The sequence below is a fragment of the Aquila chrysaetos genome, chromosome 10 (assembly GCF_900496995.4).
Source record: "Aquila chrysaetos chrysaetos chromosome 10, bAquChr1.4, whole genome shotgun sequence".
Classification (NCBI taxonomy): domain Eukaryota; kingdom Metazoa; phylum Chordata; class Aves; order Accipitriformes; family Accipitridae; genus Aquila; species Aquila chrysaetos.
In genome coordinates this window covers 29,220,007-29,238,830 of record NC_044013.1, presented here as the reverse complement: position 1 = coordinate 29,238,830, position 18,824 = coordinate 29,220,007, and the positions used below count along the sequence as shown (strand labels likewise).

The 18,824-nt window shown below is 48.7% G+C and overlaps 2 protein-coding genes across 5 annotated transcripts; both read left to right on the top strand.

Annotated features, from left to right (window-relative positions):
- Window positions 1-141: 141 nt before the first annotated feature.
- Window positions 142-9,229, top strand: TBCCD1 (TBCC domain containing 1). Of its 3 annotated transcripts, none has more exons than XR_003925418.2 (7): window positions 142-621; window positions 711-860; window positions 2,619-2,985; window positions 3,976-4,162; window positions 4,313-4,810; window positions 5,209-5,348; window positions 7,916-8,041. XR_003925418.2 is itself a non-coding variant. In XM_030028389.2 (7 exons), exons 1-6 carry the CDS (start codon window positions 265-267, stop codon window positions 7,833-7,835), a joined length of 1,617 nt encoding a protein of 538 aa, XP_029884249.1. In that variant the 5' UTR covers window positions 142-264; the 3' UTR covers window positions 7,836-7,840; window positions 7,916-8,008. The 3 variants fall into 3 exon arrangements, 2 of the variants coding, with proteins under 2 accessions (XP_029884249.1, XP_029884248.1); XM_030028389.2 differs by lacking the exon at window positions 5,209-5,348 and adding an exon at window positions 7,778-7,840 and having other exon boundaries at window positions 7,916-8,008; XM_030028388.2 differs by lacking the exon at window positions 5,209-5,348 and adding an exon at window positions 8,693-9,229 and having other exon boundaries at window positions 145-621; window positions 7,916-8,079.
- A 103-nt stretch (window positions 9,230-9,332) lies between these two features.
- CRYGS (crystallin gamma S) lies at window positions 9,333-18,554 on the top strand. 2 transcript variants are annotated; one of them, XM_030028392.2, is made up of 3 exons: window positions 9,333-11,078; window positions 15,950-16,192; window positions 18,227-18,554. In XM_030028392.2, exons 1-3 carry the CDS (start codon window positions 11,058-11,060, stop codon window positions 18,497-18,499), a joined length of 537 nt encoding a protein of 178 aa, XP_029884252.1. In that variant the 5' UTR covers window positions 9,333-11,057; the 3' UTR covers window positions 18,500-18,554. The 2 variants fall into 2 exon arrangements, with proteins under 2 accessions (XP_029884252.1, XP_029884250.1); XM_030028390.2 differs by having other exon boundaries at window positions 9,333-16,192.
- Window positions 18,555-18,824: the final 270 nt, after the last annotated feature.

The following is an 18,824-nucleotide window of genomic DNA, read 5'->3' as shown; positions in this document are numbered from 1 at the left end:
TCAGGGCGTCACGCCGCGCCCTATCCTACGGCCGCTCCGGGCCTCACAGAAGCATGAGTTCGCCCTGCGGCAGCCAGTCAGAGGGCGCGTCGTTTATTCCCGCCTCCGCGCTGGCTCGAGTAACCAATCGAAACCGGCTTCTTGGGAGGGGGCGGAACTGCCCGGCCCAGGGGAAGTCCTCCACTATGTGAGGGAAGGGCCGTCTCGTTAGTCCGCGCTGCCGCCGCTCTGCGCGGGCACCGGAAGCGGGCGGCGGCGGTCGCCATGGAGGCGGCCCCGGTCGCCATGGAGGCGGCCCCGGTGCGGCTGTGGGTGAAGACGGAGCCGTTCCTGGTGGGGGTCCTGCCCGTCCCGCCGCCCGCCCGCCTCGGTCCCCACTACTTGCGGAAGATGGCGGCCTACGCCCGGGCGCGGGCGGCCGAGGGCTGCTTCCCGCGGCTGTCGTGGCCCCGCTGGCGGCACATCGCCTGCGGGAAGCTGCAGCTGGGCCGCGACCTGGCCTGGCTCTACTTCGAGCTCTTCCACAGCCTCCTCCGGCGGGACCCGCCGCGCCATCTCGAGTGGGCCGAGGCCGAGGCGGCCTGCGCCAACGCCGACGAGCTGGAGCGGGAGCGGAGCAAGGCAGGAGCCCCATCCCGAGCCGGGCGGGCGTGAGGAGAGCCCAGCCCATCCTAACGCCTCTTTTTGTTTTTTCCTCCCCTCTTGGCTAGCTGTCGGTAGACACTCTGCAGTTCCTGCTGTTCCTGTACGTCCAGCAGGTGAACAAGGTTTCTCTGCGAAGGTCTCTGATCGGGGAGGAATGGCCCAGCCCCAGGACCAAGTCTCCTAGCCTGACTGGAAAATCTGCCAGCGAGAATAAGGTATTTGTGCCTGTAGGAGTCTCCTTGCGCGGTCGTGTGGGGAAACTGCAAAGGCCTGCCTTGAGGTGGGTTGAAAGGCGGCTGGTTTGTTCCTGGGAGGCTGTAACCCTGCCTGTGGTAAAGTCTATGCTAGAGTCAAATTGGAGATGCGTCACTCAGTAGTAAAGGAAATGAAGTTGGTGTGTTCTCTGCAGCTTTACCAGCAAAAGTTGTTCACGGGAATTTCCTGGAGTCTGAGACCAACTGTGAGAGTTCTCTCAGAGTCTTGGACATTCTCTGTTTGAGAAGCAACTGCCTCTCTGCTTTTTCTGTTAGTCAAATGGGAAGCTTTTCTTATGTTGGAGGCTGCTTCCCTGTGATCCACTGTAGAGTATTAGGATCCCAGGATGATCCCTAGCATTAGGTTATATTTCAGAGACGGGACTTGGTTGCTCAGCTGTAGATCAACCATGTGGAAATGCTAACATTTCCTTTTGAAGTACTGTTGAAGTATTTTGAAAGAAGAGAAGCGAGTTGGATGTATTGGGTGCAGCTTGTGGGCAGCTCTGTATCTGAGAGTGAATTACAGATTGGCAACATCATTATAAAGGCCAGCTGCAAACCTCAGTGGATTTGTGTCATGACTGTGATGCTGTGAGCTGTATGACCTAGTGAAATGTAGCTTGGGACAAGCTGAAATAATTAGAAATAGGAACTGGGTGAATTTATACTATAAGACTGAACAAATGAAAAAAGAAACGAGAGGAACTGACACAGGGCTGTGAGTTGGGTGGCCATGGAGCATCCAGTGTTATTTAAAAGCTGATGTTTTCTTTTAATTGTAGCCATTACATAAAATGCTGGACAGGACGGAGATGCGTCTTGGCTGCCATGGCACCCCTCCCAGAGGTTTTGGTCCCGATGGGACTGGGGCTGTCTCCACTGGTGTTAGTTTTCTCTGTGCGATTGGGTGAGATTTCCCCAGCTTCAGCGATGCCTGATGTGAACCATGCCCCCTTTTGAAATGGTGCAGCGAGGCTTGTCTGGTGCGAGATGGTCCCTGTCCCAGCGCAGGGATCTCCAGCTGCTAGACAAGACACTCGCAGCTGCTTGTTAAGCCCTTTTGGCTACAGCCCTCGCAGATGGTGAGGGCAACGTGTAATCACAGCCGTGTGTTGCTTGTTCTGCAGTTCGCAGGCCAGCAAAGCTTGTCTTTATTAAGGTCTGCCATAACTTGTCTTCTGCTTTTTTTTGGTCTGGAGCCCTTTAGAATTTGAGCTAATGATTCTTTCAGAGGTCGTTTGGTTTATTGGTCCGCTGGCTGTGAAGAAATGACCCTCTGCTTTTTTCCCCGCAGCGCCTCGGAAGGCGGCACTGAATCATATCTGAAGGTCTGGAACAGATGCAGCTATTTTCCAATAGACCAGTTGCAAGACCTTGACTGTCAGTTATTGATTTGTTTCCTACCTTCAGCTGCCGGCAGCAGCTGGCTGAATTTGTGTGGGAAGGATTGTAGGAGAGTCTGTTTCTGCTTTCTAGAATGAAATATTTGGTACTTGGAGTTAGAATAAAATGTTTTTTTTCTTTTTGGGGGGAGGTTGCTTTCTGTGTTTTGGAAGAGCAGAGCAGCAGAAGCAGTGAGCAGGAGAGAGCACCAAGTTTGACTTGCTTTCTCTCTTTTAGAACGAGTGTAAGCAAGGATGTATTGTATAGTGTCAGTGGAGCTTGTCAGCTCTGTGAGAACTCACTGCCTTCTTGTGTGTTTTTCTGCCTGCCAAGAACTGGAATGATCAGGACCACCGTGCCTTTGTGCAGAGCCACCTCTTGGATATGCTGGAACTGCTGCTGGAGCCAGAGCAGCTCACTGCCTCCTCCCATTCCACCCACAGTAGCTTGGTGTCCTACGAAGCTGTCTGTGCCCTCAGCTTTCTTATTGAAGGGACCGTGAAAAAATCCAGGACAGTCCGTCCTCTGCATGAGCTTGCCCTCTGGCAGCCCTGTCACGGGCAGAACGGCTACTCAAAAGTCTCCAGAGCCTTCTCTTTCCCCAAGCTAGAGAGCTGGCTGCGGTTTTGCCTGATGACAAACCCTTTTGGAATGACTGCCTGCCTCAAGTCTGGGAAGAAACTCGCATGGGCACAGCAAGGTAGCTATAGGCCTTGGCTTTTATTTTTAGAAAAAACTTTTCAGTCTCAGCACCTCTTGCTGACCAGGGATCTGGCAGTGGCATGGGGGTTTGCCTCCTTTTCCTCCTGTTCTCAGTGGAGATGGGGAAAGTGACAGCTTAGAGGCGAGTCTGGGGGACTAGAGGGTGCTGTGTGACATCTGTGTGTATTTTTCCAGTCCTTGGATCACTTCTGTGAGCAAACATTAATGACTTTATTGTCAAAGGCCCCTCTGAATGAGGTCAGTATTACTACCCTCATTATTCAAGTACAGCTGGACACAGAGAACAGATAATATGATGTGTTTGTGGCAAAGCTGAGAACTGGTCTAGGTTTCCTTGTCTTAAATTGCAGCCCCTCACCTGCAGGGACATAGCAGTGGAGCCAAGGCATCTTCCACCTTAGGAGGAAAAAATTCGGATTAATGTTTTGTTTCTCTGACTGCACAATCCTAACAGTGGCAGCACGTTAGCTGGGACAGTGAGGTTGCTCAAGGATTGTACTGTAGAGGGAGCATTTCACTGTCTTAAAATGTACAGTTCCTGCTTTTAACATAAAACTTGGCGTAAGGATCTTCCTGCCAAGCTAAGTCTTGTGTTCGGGAACAGACTTCTGGAAATGGAGATGCCTAGGTCAGGGCTGTCTGTAGCTTGTGGGAGCCTTTGGCTGCCCCTTGAATAATCTTGAAGTGTTTTTGATCTTTCAATGTGCCCTGACTTCTGGAGCTTCTGACTGCTATGTACTGCTGACCTGCCTAGTAGGCATCAGTGGATGGTATGGCTGGTGCGTGAAGTGATGCAGTTTGGTGGTACCATCCTTGAAGTTTTGGGCTGATTATTTTCTTGAGGGATTGCTGAGTGATGTGGACAGCGAACCATCATATCTGTGTCTCTGTAGGAATCATGTATAGACTTCTTTGTGCTTTTTTTTTTTTTTAAATTTTAAATGCATTGGTGAACTTTATTTTGCAGTTGAAGGAACAACCAGGAGAGCAAAGATTGCCTGCAATACTCATGTGGTGCCTGAGGTGTTCCCCATGGTGATAATGAGCCAGGTGTACAAGCAGACGCTGGCTAAGAGCTCGGACACCTTGGTGGGGGCTCATGTAAGAATTCATCGCTGCAACGAGTCCTTCATTTATCTTCTCTCTCCTCTCCAGTGAGTTTTTGTTCTCCTGGGACACAGCTAGACGCCTTTTCAGCAAGTTTGTTCAAGCGCTGAGCGCTTGTTAGATGGACTAAGCAGTGAAAAAGTTCTGGTTTTGCTCTTTCCTGCTCACTGTGTCCTCGCTCTCTTGTTCTTTTGCAGATCTGTGACCATTGAGAAGTGCCGGAATAGCACTTTTGTCCTTGGCCCTGTGCAGGCGTCTGTTCATGTCCACAGCTGTGACAATGTCAAGGTCATTGTGGTTTGCCATCGTTTGTCCCTTTCTTCCACTGCTGGCTGTACTTTTTACATTCTCACGCCTACCCAGCCTCTCATCCTCTCGGGGAACCAAGCAGTCAGCTTTGCCCCTTTCCACACCCATTATCCAATGCTTGAAGACCACATGGCTCAGGTGGGCTTGGCTACTCTGCCAAACTACTGGGACAGCCCCATGCTGGTGTGCAAGGAGAGCGGTGACACAAGTGTCTTCCGCCTCCTGCCACCCTGGGACTTCTACACCTTCGTGATTCCTTTTGAGATGGAAGGAGACACCACAGAGACGCCAGGTGGGCTTCCCCATGCGTATCAGAAGGTGCTGAGTCAGCGAGAGCAGAAGGTACAGATCTGGCAGAAAACTGTGAAGGAAGCAGGTCTGACCAAGTGAGTGCTGCATCCGAACAGGAATGTGTGAGTTGTGTTGCAGCTCAGCTCAGGCATACAAACAGAAGATTCATTTGATGTGGTTCAACAAAAATAATGCTTTAATAATGGGTTGATTTGCATGAGCCATGTCTTGCATGCCATTTCTAGAGCATTAGTAATTAGCAGTCTTGGGATCCTAGTCTTTGGTATTATTATAGTGAGAAGAATAATGCTCACATTTGTAACTCTGAAGGAGGTGCTTTGTCATGATTGCATTTTGCTAGCTTGTGAGACTCAAGGAAAAGCATGCCTAGATGCTGTTGAGGGCTGAGGTGAGTGATCCACCCTGGCAGTAAGGGTTTACAACTTATCTCATGCTGGGTACTGTCTCTCTGCTGTCTTTGTTCTGCTTCCAGTGTCGCATGGGTGAGATCTGGGTGCATGCCCTGAACAACAGCTCGACTAATTGTTGGCCTGCAGCTGATAGGTGGTCATTCTTAGCCCAACCTTTACATTGAGATTGAAGCTTTAAATTACTGTCCCATCTGTTATTGAGGTGAGCTCAGAATGTGCATGTGGACCATTACAGTAGATCACCTCGTGGACAGTAGCTTTTAAAGTCCTCTTTATCAGATCGCATTGAATCCTCTGCCCAGCTTTTACTGTGCTAGCTAGGCCTGTCCTAGCCCATCTCCTGTACTGAGGTGCGTCTGTTTGCTTTCTCAGCACCCGTTGTGGAGTTCTGAAAAAGTTCAGCTTGCTTCCTTTGTCAGCATGCTTTCTTCTGCAGCCAGCCAGCCAGGGCGAGGGTACAAATCTCTGCTGGCTTCAGTTTAGCTGCTTTTATCTTTTTGTGAACTGTTTTGATGCAGCAGCCTGAAGGACCTGGCTTCTGTTGCAAATACAGAATGGGGATAGAAACCCAGATAGTCAATCGTAAAGACCTGAAGAGATGAGGACAAGTTTTGTTCCCTAAGCTGTACTTAAGCTGTATAGATTTTCTTTCTGTTCTGTGCTCAGTCAGAACTTGTAACGGGTGTGTAACTGGGTGCTGATAAGCAGTGATCCTGGAGGGGTTTATCCTGTGGGGAGCACAGAATATGAAAACCTCCTCTTGGGTCAAACTATCAACACTTCCCATCATACCAGGCTGAGGAGTTTTAGTCCATTTGATCGTTCATTGTTTTGAAGGAGCTCCCTCTGCTTCCCTTGTTCCTTTCTGAAATGCAGGTGCCTCTGTACTGAGCATGGAGGAGCCTGCAGTTTGAAAGAACTCTAGACTGGGAGAGAGAAAAGATTCTGGGGCAGCATTTTGCTACAGGTGGAGGGTGGCTGAGCAGCAGTGACCCAGTAGTGGTGACAGAGGTGTAAAAACCTTCAAAACTCTCAGCCCTGAGTCTTCAAGGGAAGCAGAGAGGAAAGTTACAACTTCAGCCCTTGTGCTAGGGTCATCCATTCTGTCTATCAGCCTCATCTAAGGTGCTTCCCCCTCCAGCCATTGTCCTCCCAGGGCTGCTGCTTCTCATCCCTGGGTTTTGTGAAGGTGTTTGGCCTGTCAAATCTTACTGTTAAAGAAATGTGAGGTAATACGGATCATGTGCTTAGATTTAACATCCTCTACAGCAGTCACAGGAGGCCAGAGCTCACTACTGTGGTGGCTTATTTCATAAAAGGGGGAAAACTGTGCCAAATTTAGAAGCTTGCTGAAAAGAAACTGGGCAGCTGACAGTGTAAAATGTTTCGGTCTTCTGCAGGCAGGGAAACAACTAGGAAGCTTAGAGCAAACAGGATATCAGACTTGTAGAAAGAAAAAAGCTGCCATGCTTGAACGGAGAGGTGAAAGAGAATGTTAGAAATAAGAAGACATCTTTCAAGAAGTTGAAGTTGTCTGAATGAGGAAAGTGGGGCAAAAAAAGAATGTAAATCCTGCCAGGCTGAAAGTAAAACCCCCGTAAGACAGGACCAATAAGACAGCTTGAGGAACAACTTGCAAAAGCATAAAATCCTGTTTATTCATTTTCCGAGCATATCAGACAGAAAGTCTTTCAGGGTCAGTAGCAGATCAAGGTATATAAAAAGCACTTGGAGAAGATAAAACCATAAGGGAAGAAAGAAGTGACTGCCTTTGTGTTCACGTTCACTAGGGAGGAATTTAGGTTAGCTTCTGTCCTAGAACCCTGCTTTCTGGGGAATGTCTCAAATGAAAGCAATAGTACAAAGAAGAGCCTTTAACTTGAAAAAAGGGTCTGGGTACACCGAGCCTCTCTGAAGCTGAGTGGCACAAAAATTAATAGGGTCAGTTTGCTGCTTTTCCCAGTACAGGATGGGATCAGCACATCAAATTAGGAATGGGTTCAAAGCAAAACCACATAAAATCTCCACAGGATATTGAAAGTGTTCATGTTTTATGTGGGTTCAGAAAGGAATTGTGTAAGCTCACAGAAAAAAAAGTCCATCAGGAGCTACTCAACACCCATGCCACCTTTGGCTTAAGAAATTCTGGAGCTGAGCTCATCACAGATGGCTGGATGCTATTCTGGAGAAATACTGCTGTGAGCCTGTGCTGCTCTTGGGCATCTGATCAGTGCCAGAGACAGAGAGCCTGAGCTAAGTGGTATACCCTGTTGTTGCTGGTCTTACCAAAACCACCCCCCCAGTTATTTAGCAGTAATGGGAATTATTTGAGTAGTGTTGTTTATAGATGCATTTTTTTTCCTGATCTCCATCCTCTCTCTTTCAGATGCTGTCAGAACAGAATTTTGTGTCTCTAGTGCTTGAAAGCTGGTTACTAATCTTCTTTTTCTCCCTTTTCAGATGGTTTTTAATCTGTGCTCTAAGAGTAAAGCGGAGGCAGCATTGTAGAGCAGGGTTGCTGTGCTAGTGGGATGGGGAGGTTTGCATGACTTCTCTAGCTCCACCAAGTTCTGTCTTTGGGGTTCATTATAGTCATATTCACTTGGTAAAAACCTTTTCCTCCTGGTACAGACAGTTCAGGAACCAAGCCCAGCCCTTAGCTGATATATATGGAGGCTCGTTTTGGTAGTGAAGGTGAGGTTAGAAGTATAATACTATAAATAAGTGTGACCTTTACATACTTCCCTGCTGATCTTCTTTTCATTTCAGGGATCAGAGGAAACAGTTCCAGATACTGGTAGAAAACAAATTCTATGAATGGCTGGTTCAGACAGGGAACCGTCAGCAGCTGGATAGTCTTGTTCCTCCTGCAGTGGGCTCCAAGCAGGCAGCAGGATAGCATCATGTTCTTGTGCAGCAAAAGGAAAAGAAGGGTGAGTAGAGGGCCTGTTTCTCTTGGTTGTTCTTCTCTATCTAAAAGAATTGTCCCATGTTTGTGTGCACAGCCTAGGCAGAGGTAGGAGAAGTAGGAGGCTGTTCAGTGGACATTCTCCCAAGAGCTGTGCATTTGGTTTTAGTTCTTACTTTGCAGTCAAAACCTCTTTTCAGTTTGAATCTCTTCCCTGTGTACTTAGCACCTCCCTTGTTCTCTGCAGGTGTTCTGTTTGATTTGTCGGGGACATCTGTGTGTGTCTGTAAAGGCAGATATGCATATTGTACATAATCTGATGTAAAAACTTATTCGAGTAGCTGCTCTTTCAAAGAGGCTGCGTGCATTGATGTCTGTACTTACCTGTCTCACTTTTTGCTTAAGAGAGTCGAGTGAGACTTACTCATAAGTAAATAATTCTTACTCTGTAGTGTCTTTCTCTTCCCAAGCTGAAGTGATTTAGAAGCTGGAGGCAAGCCCTTATCGTGCTTTTCTGCCATTGTGTGTTTCAACCATTAGAAAGTTGTGGGGAGTTTTTTTCCTTTTCTTTAGTCTTTGAGTTGCTTTTTTTTTTGCTACTGTTGGGAGTAAAATTTGCTCCTCTTATTTTGTTACAGAGTTCTGGGAACAGGCAGCAATACACTGAAAACTGTTCTCATTAAGACTTTGCGGCCATCCTGCCTGAACACACTTGATGTGGATCTGACACCCAGCCTCAGTGTGGATTGGACTGTCTGTCTGCTTTAGGATTTCTAATTGCTGCCACTTTCCCAGGAATGTGCTGTAACTATTCCATTAGTAACTGAGAAAATGCATGTCGCTAGAGGATGATGAAGTATGCCTTGTTGCAGATCCTTTAGTGGGGAAGCTGTCATCATGGTTAGTGTCCATGGTGTGCAATTATCCAGCAAAAGAGCCCTTCCTGGTGCAGAGCTGGACGCAGGGCCCTGGGCATCGCGTGCATCTTTACGGTACGAGCCAGCTGCACTGTTTTTGTAAATGTGAAAAAGAAGTGTTTGATTTTTTTAATGAACTAAATTCAAGGGATTTTTTATATGAAGAAGGCACTTAAGCAATGTGATTTTTATGGAATTAACTTTCTTACTTGTTTGCATTGTTTTGACAAATGTCAATAAAACAGAGTTCTCAAATAAGCCTGGCACGTGTCCTAAGGAAAGTGTTTTACCTGTACAGTGGGTGTTAGAGGGACACAACATCTTTGCTGCTTAATGAAATGTGAACTGGTCAGCTGAGAGAAAAGTGCTAATTTGTTAGTAGCCATGGAGTTGAAGGTTTTGAAGGCTGCCCTAGCACAGCATTTTGATACAAACACTGTTTCCTACCTTTAATATTTCTTGTAAAGAGTATCAACTTGAATGAGTACCATTTTCATGTGCTAGCGGAACCCGTATTGGGGAGATGTGCTCATAGCTGAGCACCTAAATAAGCTAGGCAAAATAGGCAAAGGCATTGCATGGATGACCAATGCAGCAGCCTTGTGAAGAGCTATCCAACCTAAGAGTGAGAGGAAGGCGGGGGCATTTAGTGCTCTGGTGTACACAGCTATTGTGATGCTAGGATTTTTCTGAAGGTCCCTCTTGCCTCCTGGGGAGGCAGGTGATGCAGTGCAAGGTGAGTTTATTATATTTAACTGACTTTTAAAGGAGGGATGTGCAAAGTGACTGCAGTGGAGCTTTGAGGTGTCCTAGTGGACATACTGGGTTGCCTTTCAATAGGACCTGGATTGTGGTTGAATTCTGATCTTCATAAGACAGCATTTGAATAAAAAAGAAAGTAAAATCTAAATGGCCTCACAGCTTTCTAGCAGTAAGAGCTGTAAGCAACAGCACTAGGCAATTCAAGACACCTAAAATGGGAAGAGGACAAGATGCTGCTGAGCATGTCTATCTCAGGCTGTCATACCTGACTGCATTTAGCAGAGCTGTGGCAGTGTACATGGGGTGGCACGCAGAGCTGCTGTTGCGAGACTGCTTGTCCTGACAGATTTGAAATAGGGTCTGTGTGTTTCAGGCGCTGTTGTGCCAAATTCGTTTCCCTTTGTTTCACTAAGCCTTTGGGCTGGTGCAGTGAATAGCTGCAGAGGTGTTTTTTCATAATGCACTGGCGGGGGGGTGTGGGTGTACATAAGCCAGCAATCCTCACCCTCCCTGCTCAGTGGGCCAGAGTGTGGCTAAAAGAAAAACTCTTTTGCTCAAACCTCAGACAGTGGTGTAAGAGTTTTGAGTTGAATTTGTGACGCTAGCAGATATGGTCAGAAATTTGGGCATCATTCTTTCCTATTTGATGTGTGAAATCACTCACTTTGGGGGTGTGTGGCCAGACATACTTCTTTTCCTCTATGTCAGGCACCATTTGGAGCAATATAGCTCAAGCTGAGGGTGTGGTATAAAAATATGCAGTCCCTTTGCTGCACAGATATTTCCATTGTGAGCTTCTGAAGCAGAACCTCTACACAGAGGCTGGTCTTTGCAAGCCTGTGGTGTCTGCCCGGAACACGTGTTGACCGTTTCCTAGCTGCATCCTTTGCTGCATGGGAATGTTCTCTGATAAATATTGGGTGTCTTCCTTACATATGGGGATGGGCCTTTTAGAGCTGATGAGGATGCCTTCTCATTTAACATGCCTGAAAGGGAGAGAGCAGCCAAATTGTCCCCCGTCCTCCAGGACTTGGCAGGGGGCTGCGTGTTTTGAGTGCGTTTGGCAGAGTTTTGGTGTTCTGACTCAGCAAATGGTAACAAAGGGAGGATGGCGAAGCCTTCCTTTATTCCATAATCCTGTTTGCTTTTCTGGAAATCGGCTATAGCCTCAGAATCACTGACTCAATTTTTGGATCCTATTCTCATGACAAAGCGGCTGTCTGGTTTAAAACAAGCCCATTATAAAAAGGGTGCCTCGGATCCAGGCTGTTTGTAACAGCTTCTGACGTTCCTCCAGCACTGGGGAGCTTGGCTGGAACGGAAAATGTCCAGAGCTGGAACCAAGGTAAGTTTATTTGCAGCCTATACATGATTGTGGCTAGGAGTACAGAATTTATCAGGGGTAAATTGTGGAGAAACTTGGGTTTCTTTGTTCTGCTGACAGCCTCCCCCTCTGTCAGTCTGTTGGCAAGAGGAGATGCTTGAAATCCCTCCTCATATGGAGGGAAGCTGAAGCTGAGCCCTCCCTAGTCTTTTCCCAGATCTAGGTGTGGCTCTGCGAGAGGATGGAGTGGAACACAGTGAGTGGCGAGGGGATATTTTAAAATGCACCAGGACCTGATGCCTTGTAAATTGATGGCAGAGGCTGCTGTGCCAGCAGCGAATGTGACGAGCTGCATTTGCAGAACAGAGTCTCGTGGAAGGCTTCCTTGGGAGGACCCGAGTCCCAACACCAGCGGCAGCCGCCACATCCCCTTTCCATGGTGGAACAAAGGATGTGCTGCTGCGACAGAAAGATGCCTGAATGGTGACCATAGCACTGAAGGCAATAGCATTCCCTGAGGGATGCGAACCGGCCTTGTGATTTGGTGGAATTGGCAGAGATTAATTTAAACTGGAGAAGGAGGTAGATCAGAAAGCTCAACTTCAGCTAGAGTGGTGTGCATCAGGTGGCTATCCAGCTCTAATGGTGTGTTCTTCAGTCTTGAAGTTAGCAGAGCTGAGGTGGTCATGCAGACCTTGTTGCAGGGTTGGGACTGGGCAGGGATAAACAACTGGGAAAGGAGGGCGACAACTTTGGGCTACTGGCCATTTTCTCCTGTGAAATGTTAAACAACTGTTAAGAGGCTGTGGACAAACGTGTATCTTTCCATTGTGTGAGTTTTGCTTTTGGGTTACATTCCTTTTAACCATGGAGACCATAAGACCTAAGGGGGCAGAGGGCTCAGAAGCAGAGTGACTTTGTAGTCACTGGCCGATGCTATGGAAGATGTGGATTCAGTCTCTGCTTCCTCGCTCCTTTTGACTGTCACCTTAGCTCAAAGTGGTTTGACTATTTATGAACAGTCTTTAGAAACTGAGGATGGTGTGCTGCTTGCTTCTAACGTGGTGGCTGTCATATTGCAGTGGTACAGTCTTTATGTACCTGTGCATAAAGAAGGTGCTGGGGAAATGTAACTGATTCATGCTCGAGTCTCCTGTCTGCTTGAAAAGACTTAAACATATACTGCCTTTACCCTTGCTGAAAGCTGTGTCCCCTGTGAGCGTGCTACAGGGAATTCGTTGATTATGTGCCGCTGTGGTGCAGCAAAATGTTCAAGAGGAGTTAAGTAAGTGAAAGATTGTGAATCTCATCTTTTTTGTATGCCATGCTCTTGTCTAGCACATTCCAGGGAGAAGAAAAGGGCAAAGGAGAGAATTAAACACTGTTTCTCACAACCTAAGCAAGCGGTCTGCCCTAGAAGGGGGTCACTGCCCCCATGCTCCTTACTTAGAAGGCAGTGGCCACTACTAATTATTTTTTACAGTTATTGTTTACAAGCTTCCTTCTAACAGAGCTACTGTTGGGAAGAAATAGAATAACTGCTATGAGGTGGCCAAGGGAGTAAGAGTTTTACAGTCCCGTAAGGAAGATCTGCTATGGCAAATCTATTATCTGCCAGGTAAGCCCCAAAAAACAAAGTGTGGGCAGTGAGCAGTTAACAGGTTAGTGCTATAGGCAGAGCAACTTGATGGCTTTACTGAAGGAAGGTGATTTGCATTAGAGTAAGATGCGACGAATCTGGAATTGAAATCTGTAATTCACCTGCCATTATCCTGCAGGTGAAAAACGTCAGTCTGGTCTGTTTGTGCCTGAATCATTGGAGGAAAGCTGAGAAGCACTGAGTGTGAAGTTCTGAAATGAATTGAGGGTGTGTGCAAAGAGCTGTGATGGAGAAATGAGTGGGCAGAAGCCCTCTCCTTAAGTCTTCCTATAAGTGGTCTAAGAATAAAACAATGAACAACACTTCTGGTTGGTCACTGTTTTGTAGGAATGGCCATACCCTTAACGTGCTCTTGGATTTCTTTGGCTTTGTGGCTTTTTAAGTACAGGGAAAGTACCCTCCTAGGAACACCAGGTAGCTTTGCCAAATTGAAGTTCATTTGTGTTAGGCTGGGTGGGGAAGGGACATCAAATGAGATTTTCTTTTCTGTTACAAAATTAAAGGCCAACTTAACCAACTTCATGCACAGTTGCTGTGGTAGGGCATCGCAAGAGGAGCTGGTGCTGCTGGATGCCAGCCACAAAATCAAGGCAGCTCGTGAGGAGCCAGGACCAGAGGTGATGGAGACCCGTTCTTTTCCTACTGCCAGTCACCCTGCTGTGAAGCAGGAGAAGGCATACCTCTGCCTGGGCAGGCCGCTGCCTGCATGGAGACCAGACCTGTGGTCTTACAGACATTGGGCAGGGTTCATCATCGGCCGTGCTGGATGCTTGCTGCGTGTACAGGAGTGGGACTGCAGATCAGAAGGGGCTGTAGAGCTCAGGGAGTGAGGTTGAAGAGGGTGAGAGCTCATCAGCTCTCCCAGTGGGGAGGGTAATGGCTGAGCCACGAAGAGATGCGTCCCTGTGTACTGCCCTGTGGAGGGTATTACAGGGGTGCTGTGGCTTCCTTGACCACTGCCTTCAAGAAGAGGATTACTGGTGGTGAGTGACTGCCAAACCTCAGCGAGCAGGGCTTTTGGTATCACCTCTGGGCTCATGCTGGCAGATTTTTCAGGTGATACCTCTAGGGACAAAGGTCCAGAAGCAGGATCTGTAAAACAACAGCAGGGTTGTGGCTGGCAAGGGCTGACCAGCATGGTTAACTACCCAATAGTAGAAGTGTGGGAAAACAGGAATTGGACATTTTAGTGCACACCTTTTTACAAACTTCAGTCACTTGCTGGAAAGATGGTAGTGATCTCCCAACTCTCCATTGCACTGAAGATGGGAGGAGCTTGCTCAGGAGGGAGAGATGTGGGGACAGGTCGCTTTGTATGCGCTGGCTGCTTCGTAATGGGAGATCAGTCTCTTGAAAGTAAGAGGAAAATGTGAGGGAAATAACATTATCCTAATAAAGGTCTACTAACAGGCCACAGGACCAAGGACATAAATCCTCTGGCATGATTAGTCTGACTCCACAGGTACCTGGTCAGGCTGGTGGGACACACTGACCAACCAGCTCTAGGAAAACTGTGGCAAACTTATTTTTTAACACAAAGCGAGTGGAAAAAAAAAAAAAAAAAAAGAAGAGTGGGTTGTCCTAGATTTGAGTCTATCTCCTGGGTTGAAACTGTGACAATGAACAGTATTTTTAACAGCGGTGATGTTAGATGAATACCAGTAGCCAAAGCACCACAGGTGAAGTACAACCAGCTAGGAGCAAAAGGTGATCATGTATCTTAATACTCAAGCTATGGAAAAACTATGGGGAAAATGGATTATGGAGTACTGCATGTTAGATGTTTAAATCACCGTGGCCAGAAAAACTCTCTCCAGAGCATCTGGGGGAATTGGCTGAGGCAGTTGTAGATGCTACCAAATAACCCAGCAGCATGTATAGGGCTGATGCTGTACTGGAAGGCTGGAAAAGGTGAAACGCTGTCTTGAGTATGCACTGCATTGGATCAACTAACTTGCGCATCAGTTGATTCAGTGCAAGGCTCTAAAAGACATTGGAGTAAGTAATCAAACTCCTGTTAAGGTTGAAGACGGGCTGGTGGTTGGGTGCAGCTGAAAAGGATCTGCTGAGATGGATTCACGTCAAACTAATGTAATTTTTGGCATGGTCTGGCACCACATCATAAGCAAGCAAGGGATATAGTCAAAATAGACATGATGGTTTGGGAACCCTTACTGCAAAGAGCAGCTTTTGATGAATAATTGTCATCTGGAAGGATCTAAAAATGGGGCTGTACAAAAGACTGGTCTGGGTCTAGGGCTTGGCCATATTTCCATAAAGGGCTTTTTGAACAAAGCATGTGTCGCTGCTGTAGGGCTGGCTGGGTTGGTGATACCTCAGGCAAGAGGAATGGGATTTGCTCACCAGCTCTTGAGATCATTTTGAAAAAGTTTGCGATCAAGTAGGGAAAAAGTGTCCCTTAGCAAAGTGCTTTACAGTCAGCTGCCTGGCTGTAGAGCAGCTCTTGGGAAAGAAATGTGGTGGTGGATCGGAAATTTGTCAGCCGTATAGCAAACTTGCAGCAACCAAAACGGAAGAAGCCAACTGCAAATGCAGAAAACAGAAAAAGCCAACTTTGGATGTCTGAAGAACTGTGCTATCCACCGCATATGTGGAGCACTCCTTTAGGTTTTTTTGGCACTGGTAAAGCTTACGTGATGTCCAGCTTTTGGTGTTGATTTTTGAGAAAGCAAGCTGTGGACTGTTAGAGTGGGAACAAGGAGAACAATCGCAGTGCTAGAAGACATGACCCAGGAGGAAAGAGAACTCAGCACCCCCTTATCAGTATAGGTCTAACTGCAAACACTAGGTAAGCCAATATAAATGAAATGCTGCTTAGTACAGTCCATTGACTACTTACAGCTTCCTTGGCCATAATCTAGTAACTACTGATCTGGAGAAGGTGGGAGGGAAATATATTAATAGTGTTTTGCTGCAAAGAGGACAGGGACTTCACCAAGGGAGCTTTGGGTTGGATTGGGACAGAACTAGGTGCTGGGAAGGGCAAGACATTGGTGGCAGCTGGAGGCATTGGGGCCACACTGGTGAATTGGCTGCCAGGGTTAGTTGGGATGCAGTTGATCCTGCTCAATGGTTAGGCTTGATGACTTTTTGATATCTTGAGGACTCTGTTTTCAGATACTTCACGCCATGATGCAGCTAGCATATGGATGCAGGCATGTGCTGGGGGACGAGGAACTTCCTTGCTTTCCTTCCTCTGCTTGTGTTTCAGGTCACCTTCTATGAAGACAAGAATTTCCTAGGCCGTTGCTATGAGTGCGACAGCGACTGCCCTGATTTTCACACCTACCTGAGCCGCTGCAACTCCATTCGGGTGGATGGAGGCACCTGGGTGGCCTATGAGAGGCCCAACTTTTCCGGGAACATGTATGTTCTGACGCACGGGGAGTATCCTGACTACCACCACTGGATGGGCCTCAACGACCGCCTCGGCTCCTGCAAAGCCGTCCAGATAGTAAGTGTGACCTCTTCCCAAGGGACGTTTTAATTTACACACCTATCATTAAAAGGTTTCAGTATGCTTGTGGGTGGCCCCCATCTTCCTGGGGACCCATGGCAGCTCCCTTGGAGAGGATGGCTATAGGCGGTTTGCTCCCACAGTCCTGCTCCAGGAATGACAAGGTGTTCGGTGAGTGGAGAAGATAAAACTCTTCCACTCGACTGCAACTGGAAAAAGCAGATCCCTTTGAGTGCTTTGTAGGTGAGTTCCATAACAACAGTGGAGTTTTATCTGCATGTTCCTCTAGGGACTTCAGTGTCCGGGCAGGTCGCTCTGAGGCTCGCCTCTTGCCTTCTCCCCTGGTGTGCTGCCAGCTGATCCAAATCTGATGGCAGGCCCAAGGCTTGTAACAGTGGGATGTAGATTTTGCAGGAGCACTCAGAATGAGGGGCAGTTTGCCTGTCTAGCAAGCCAGGGCTCCCTTCTGATACAGGGAACTGAATCTCAGTGTCACCAAGCCCTTCTGGGCATGGGGAGAGCAGCTGCAGGTGCAGACCTGGAGTGACCAGGAGTGTGAGGGATGCCTGAAGCCCTCCTTGGGCGTGCTTGGAGCAGCCTGGTGTCTTCTGGTATTAGGAGAGCACAGAGCAACACATGTCTCCCCGCTGCAGCACAGGACTGTGCTCATCCCCTCCTAACTGATGATGGGAGTGTGATTCTGCAGCCTCCGGCAGCACCTGTCCTTCCACCAGAAGGAGACAGGATAAATATAGGTTGACAGTGAGCAGCGTTTGCACCCTGTGGAAATGCTGGTGTGGGAGAAAGGAACAGAAGGAACGATTCCTTTGGGAAGCCTATGGGGAGAAGCACCCTTTAAAACTGGCAGGGATGGGAGCGTGGATGGAGTGTGGATTGGGGTTGAGACACTGAGTGCTGCTGCTGTGTTTTTGCCAGCAGTGGGGCAGACATCAGTGGGGATCTGTGCATCGCTGACTTGAGTAGCACAGCCATGAATTCCCATTGCATGGAGCAGGTCTCACAGCTGAGAAGGGGTTTTGCTTTCATGTCTGGAGGTCTAATGCCACTTTGAGCCTGTTCTGGGTTTGAGCTAGGTCTAAATCCCTTTGCATAGGGCGGGGAGAGTTTCCAGCCAGTTCAGAGCACTGATCTGGCATGAGGGTTGGAGCCAAAACCTGTGGGAGCTGTAACAGCAACACAGCTTCCTCCATCAGGATGAAATGGGGAGGTCTTATCCTGCATGTCCGCCTGGTGCCTGGCTTCTCCTCCTGCGCTTGGGGAGGTTGCACGGTGACCCGCTGTTCGCAGGTGTTAGGTCAGAGTGCCCTAGAGAAGCCGCAGCAGCAGCACACGGATCTGAGAGACCCCGCAGAGCTCGGCAGGGGCTGGCTATGAGAGCAGGCTCGGGCGGATGGGGGAGGCGGGGGAAGACGGTGTCCAGGCAGCTGCAGATTAAAACTGCCGCAGTGCCTTCAGGCAACGCAGTACTTCAAATCACAGTGGAAAATACCTGCGCTGCGTTCTCCTGTAATACAACCCAGCTGGGGTCACCAGCTCATTAAACTCCTCGTTGCCTGGAGGAGCGGGGAGTGGAGGGGGTCCATCTCTTCTGATGCTCGTGTGGAGTGGCTGAAGGGTTCAAGCCAGCAGCGGGACGGGCAGGCTGCCTGGGATAGAGAGCCCAGCACTTGCTGATGTGGCCTCATCCCTCCCTGCACCCTTCCTGCCTGCAAAACTGGGGCTGCGGTGAGGGTTTGAGCTGAAAGTGCTCTGCTCCAGCTCGGTGCTTTTATGCCCTCTTTGCACATGATGCTTGGTCAAGAGTTACCCCAGCTGCCTCCCCCGCTGCACTTTTGGGGGCTGATGTGAGCTGTTTAGCCCTGTCCTCGTGTGCTGGGAGGGGTGCGGTTTATACCTGTTCTGAGTCTGACTGTGCCTCAGCGCTGCTCCCATCCGCTGGTGACTGTCAGAGCTGGGAACATGTCAGTGCCTCCCTCCAGTGCTCTGCCGTTTTCTCTCCCCTTTTTCTAGCCAAGTGGAGGCCGGGGCCACATCCAAGTATTTGAGAAGGGAGATTTTGGCGGGCAGATGTTTGAAGCCACCGAAGACTGCCCTTCCGTCATGGAGGAGTGGCACATGCGCGAGGTCCATGCCTGCAGAGTGCTGGAGGGCGTCTGGGTTTTCTACGAGCATCCCAACTACCGGGGCAGGCAGTACCTGCTGCCCAAGGGGGAGTACCGCAAACCCGTGGAGTGGGGAGCAGCGAGCCCTGCTGTTCAGTCCTTCCGCAGCATCGCCGAGTGAGGCAGCCCATTGACTGGGTTGCCGGAGGCCGTCAATAAAGCAACTGAGTCGCTCAGCTCATCCTGTCCTGCTTATTCCTGGGGTCTGTGTGCGAGTTATCCTGCCCTGGGGGAGCTGGTGTGGAGCTGAGCCTTTTCTAAGCCAGCCCTGGCTGTCTCCATCTCTGCTGTCATCTCCTTCCTCTGGGTTGGCACCCTCCCCTCCATCCCACTGCTCCTCTCCAGGGAAAAGCCATCCTGAAGCTGGAGCTTGTGCTCCAGCATTTGGTCCCACTGCTCCACTGGACTGGCCACCTGTCCCTGGGACTCCAGTTTTTGGTGCTGGC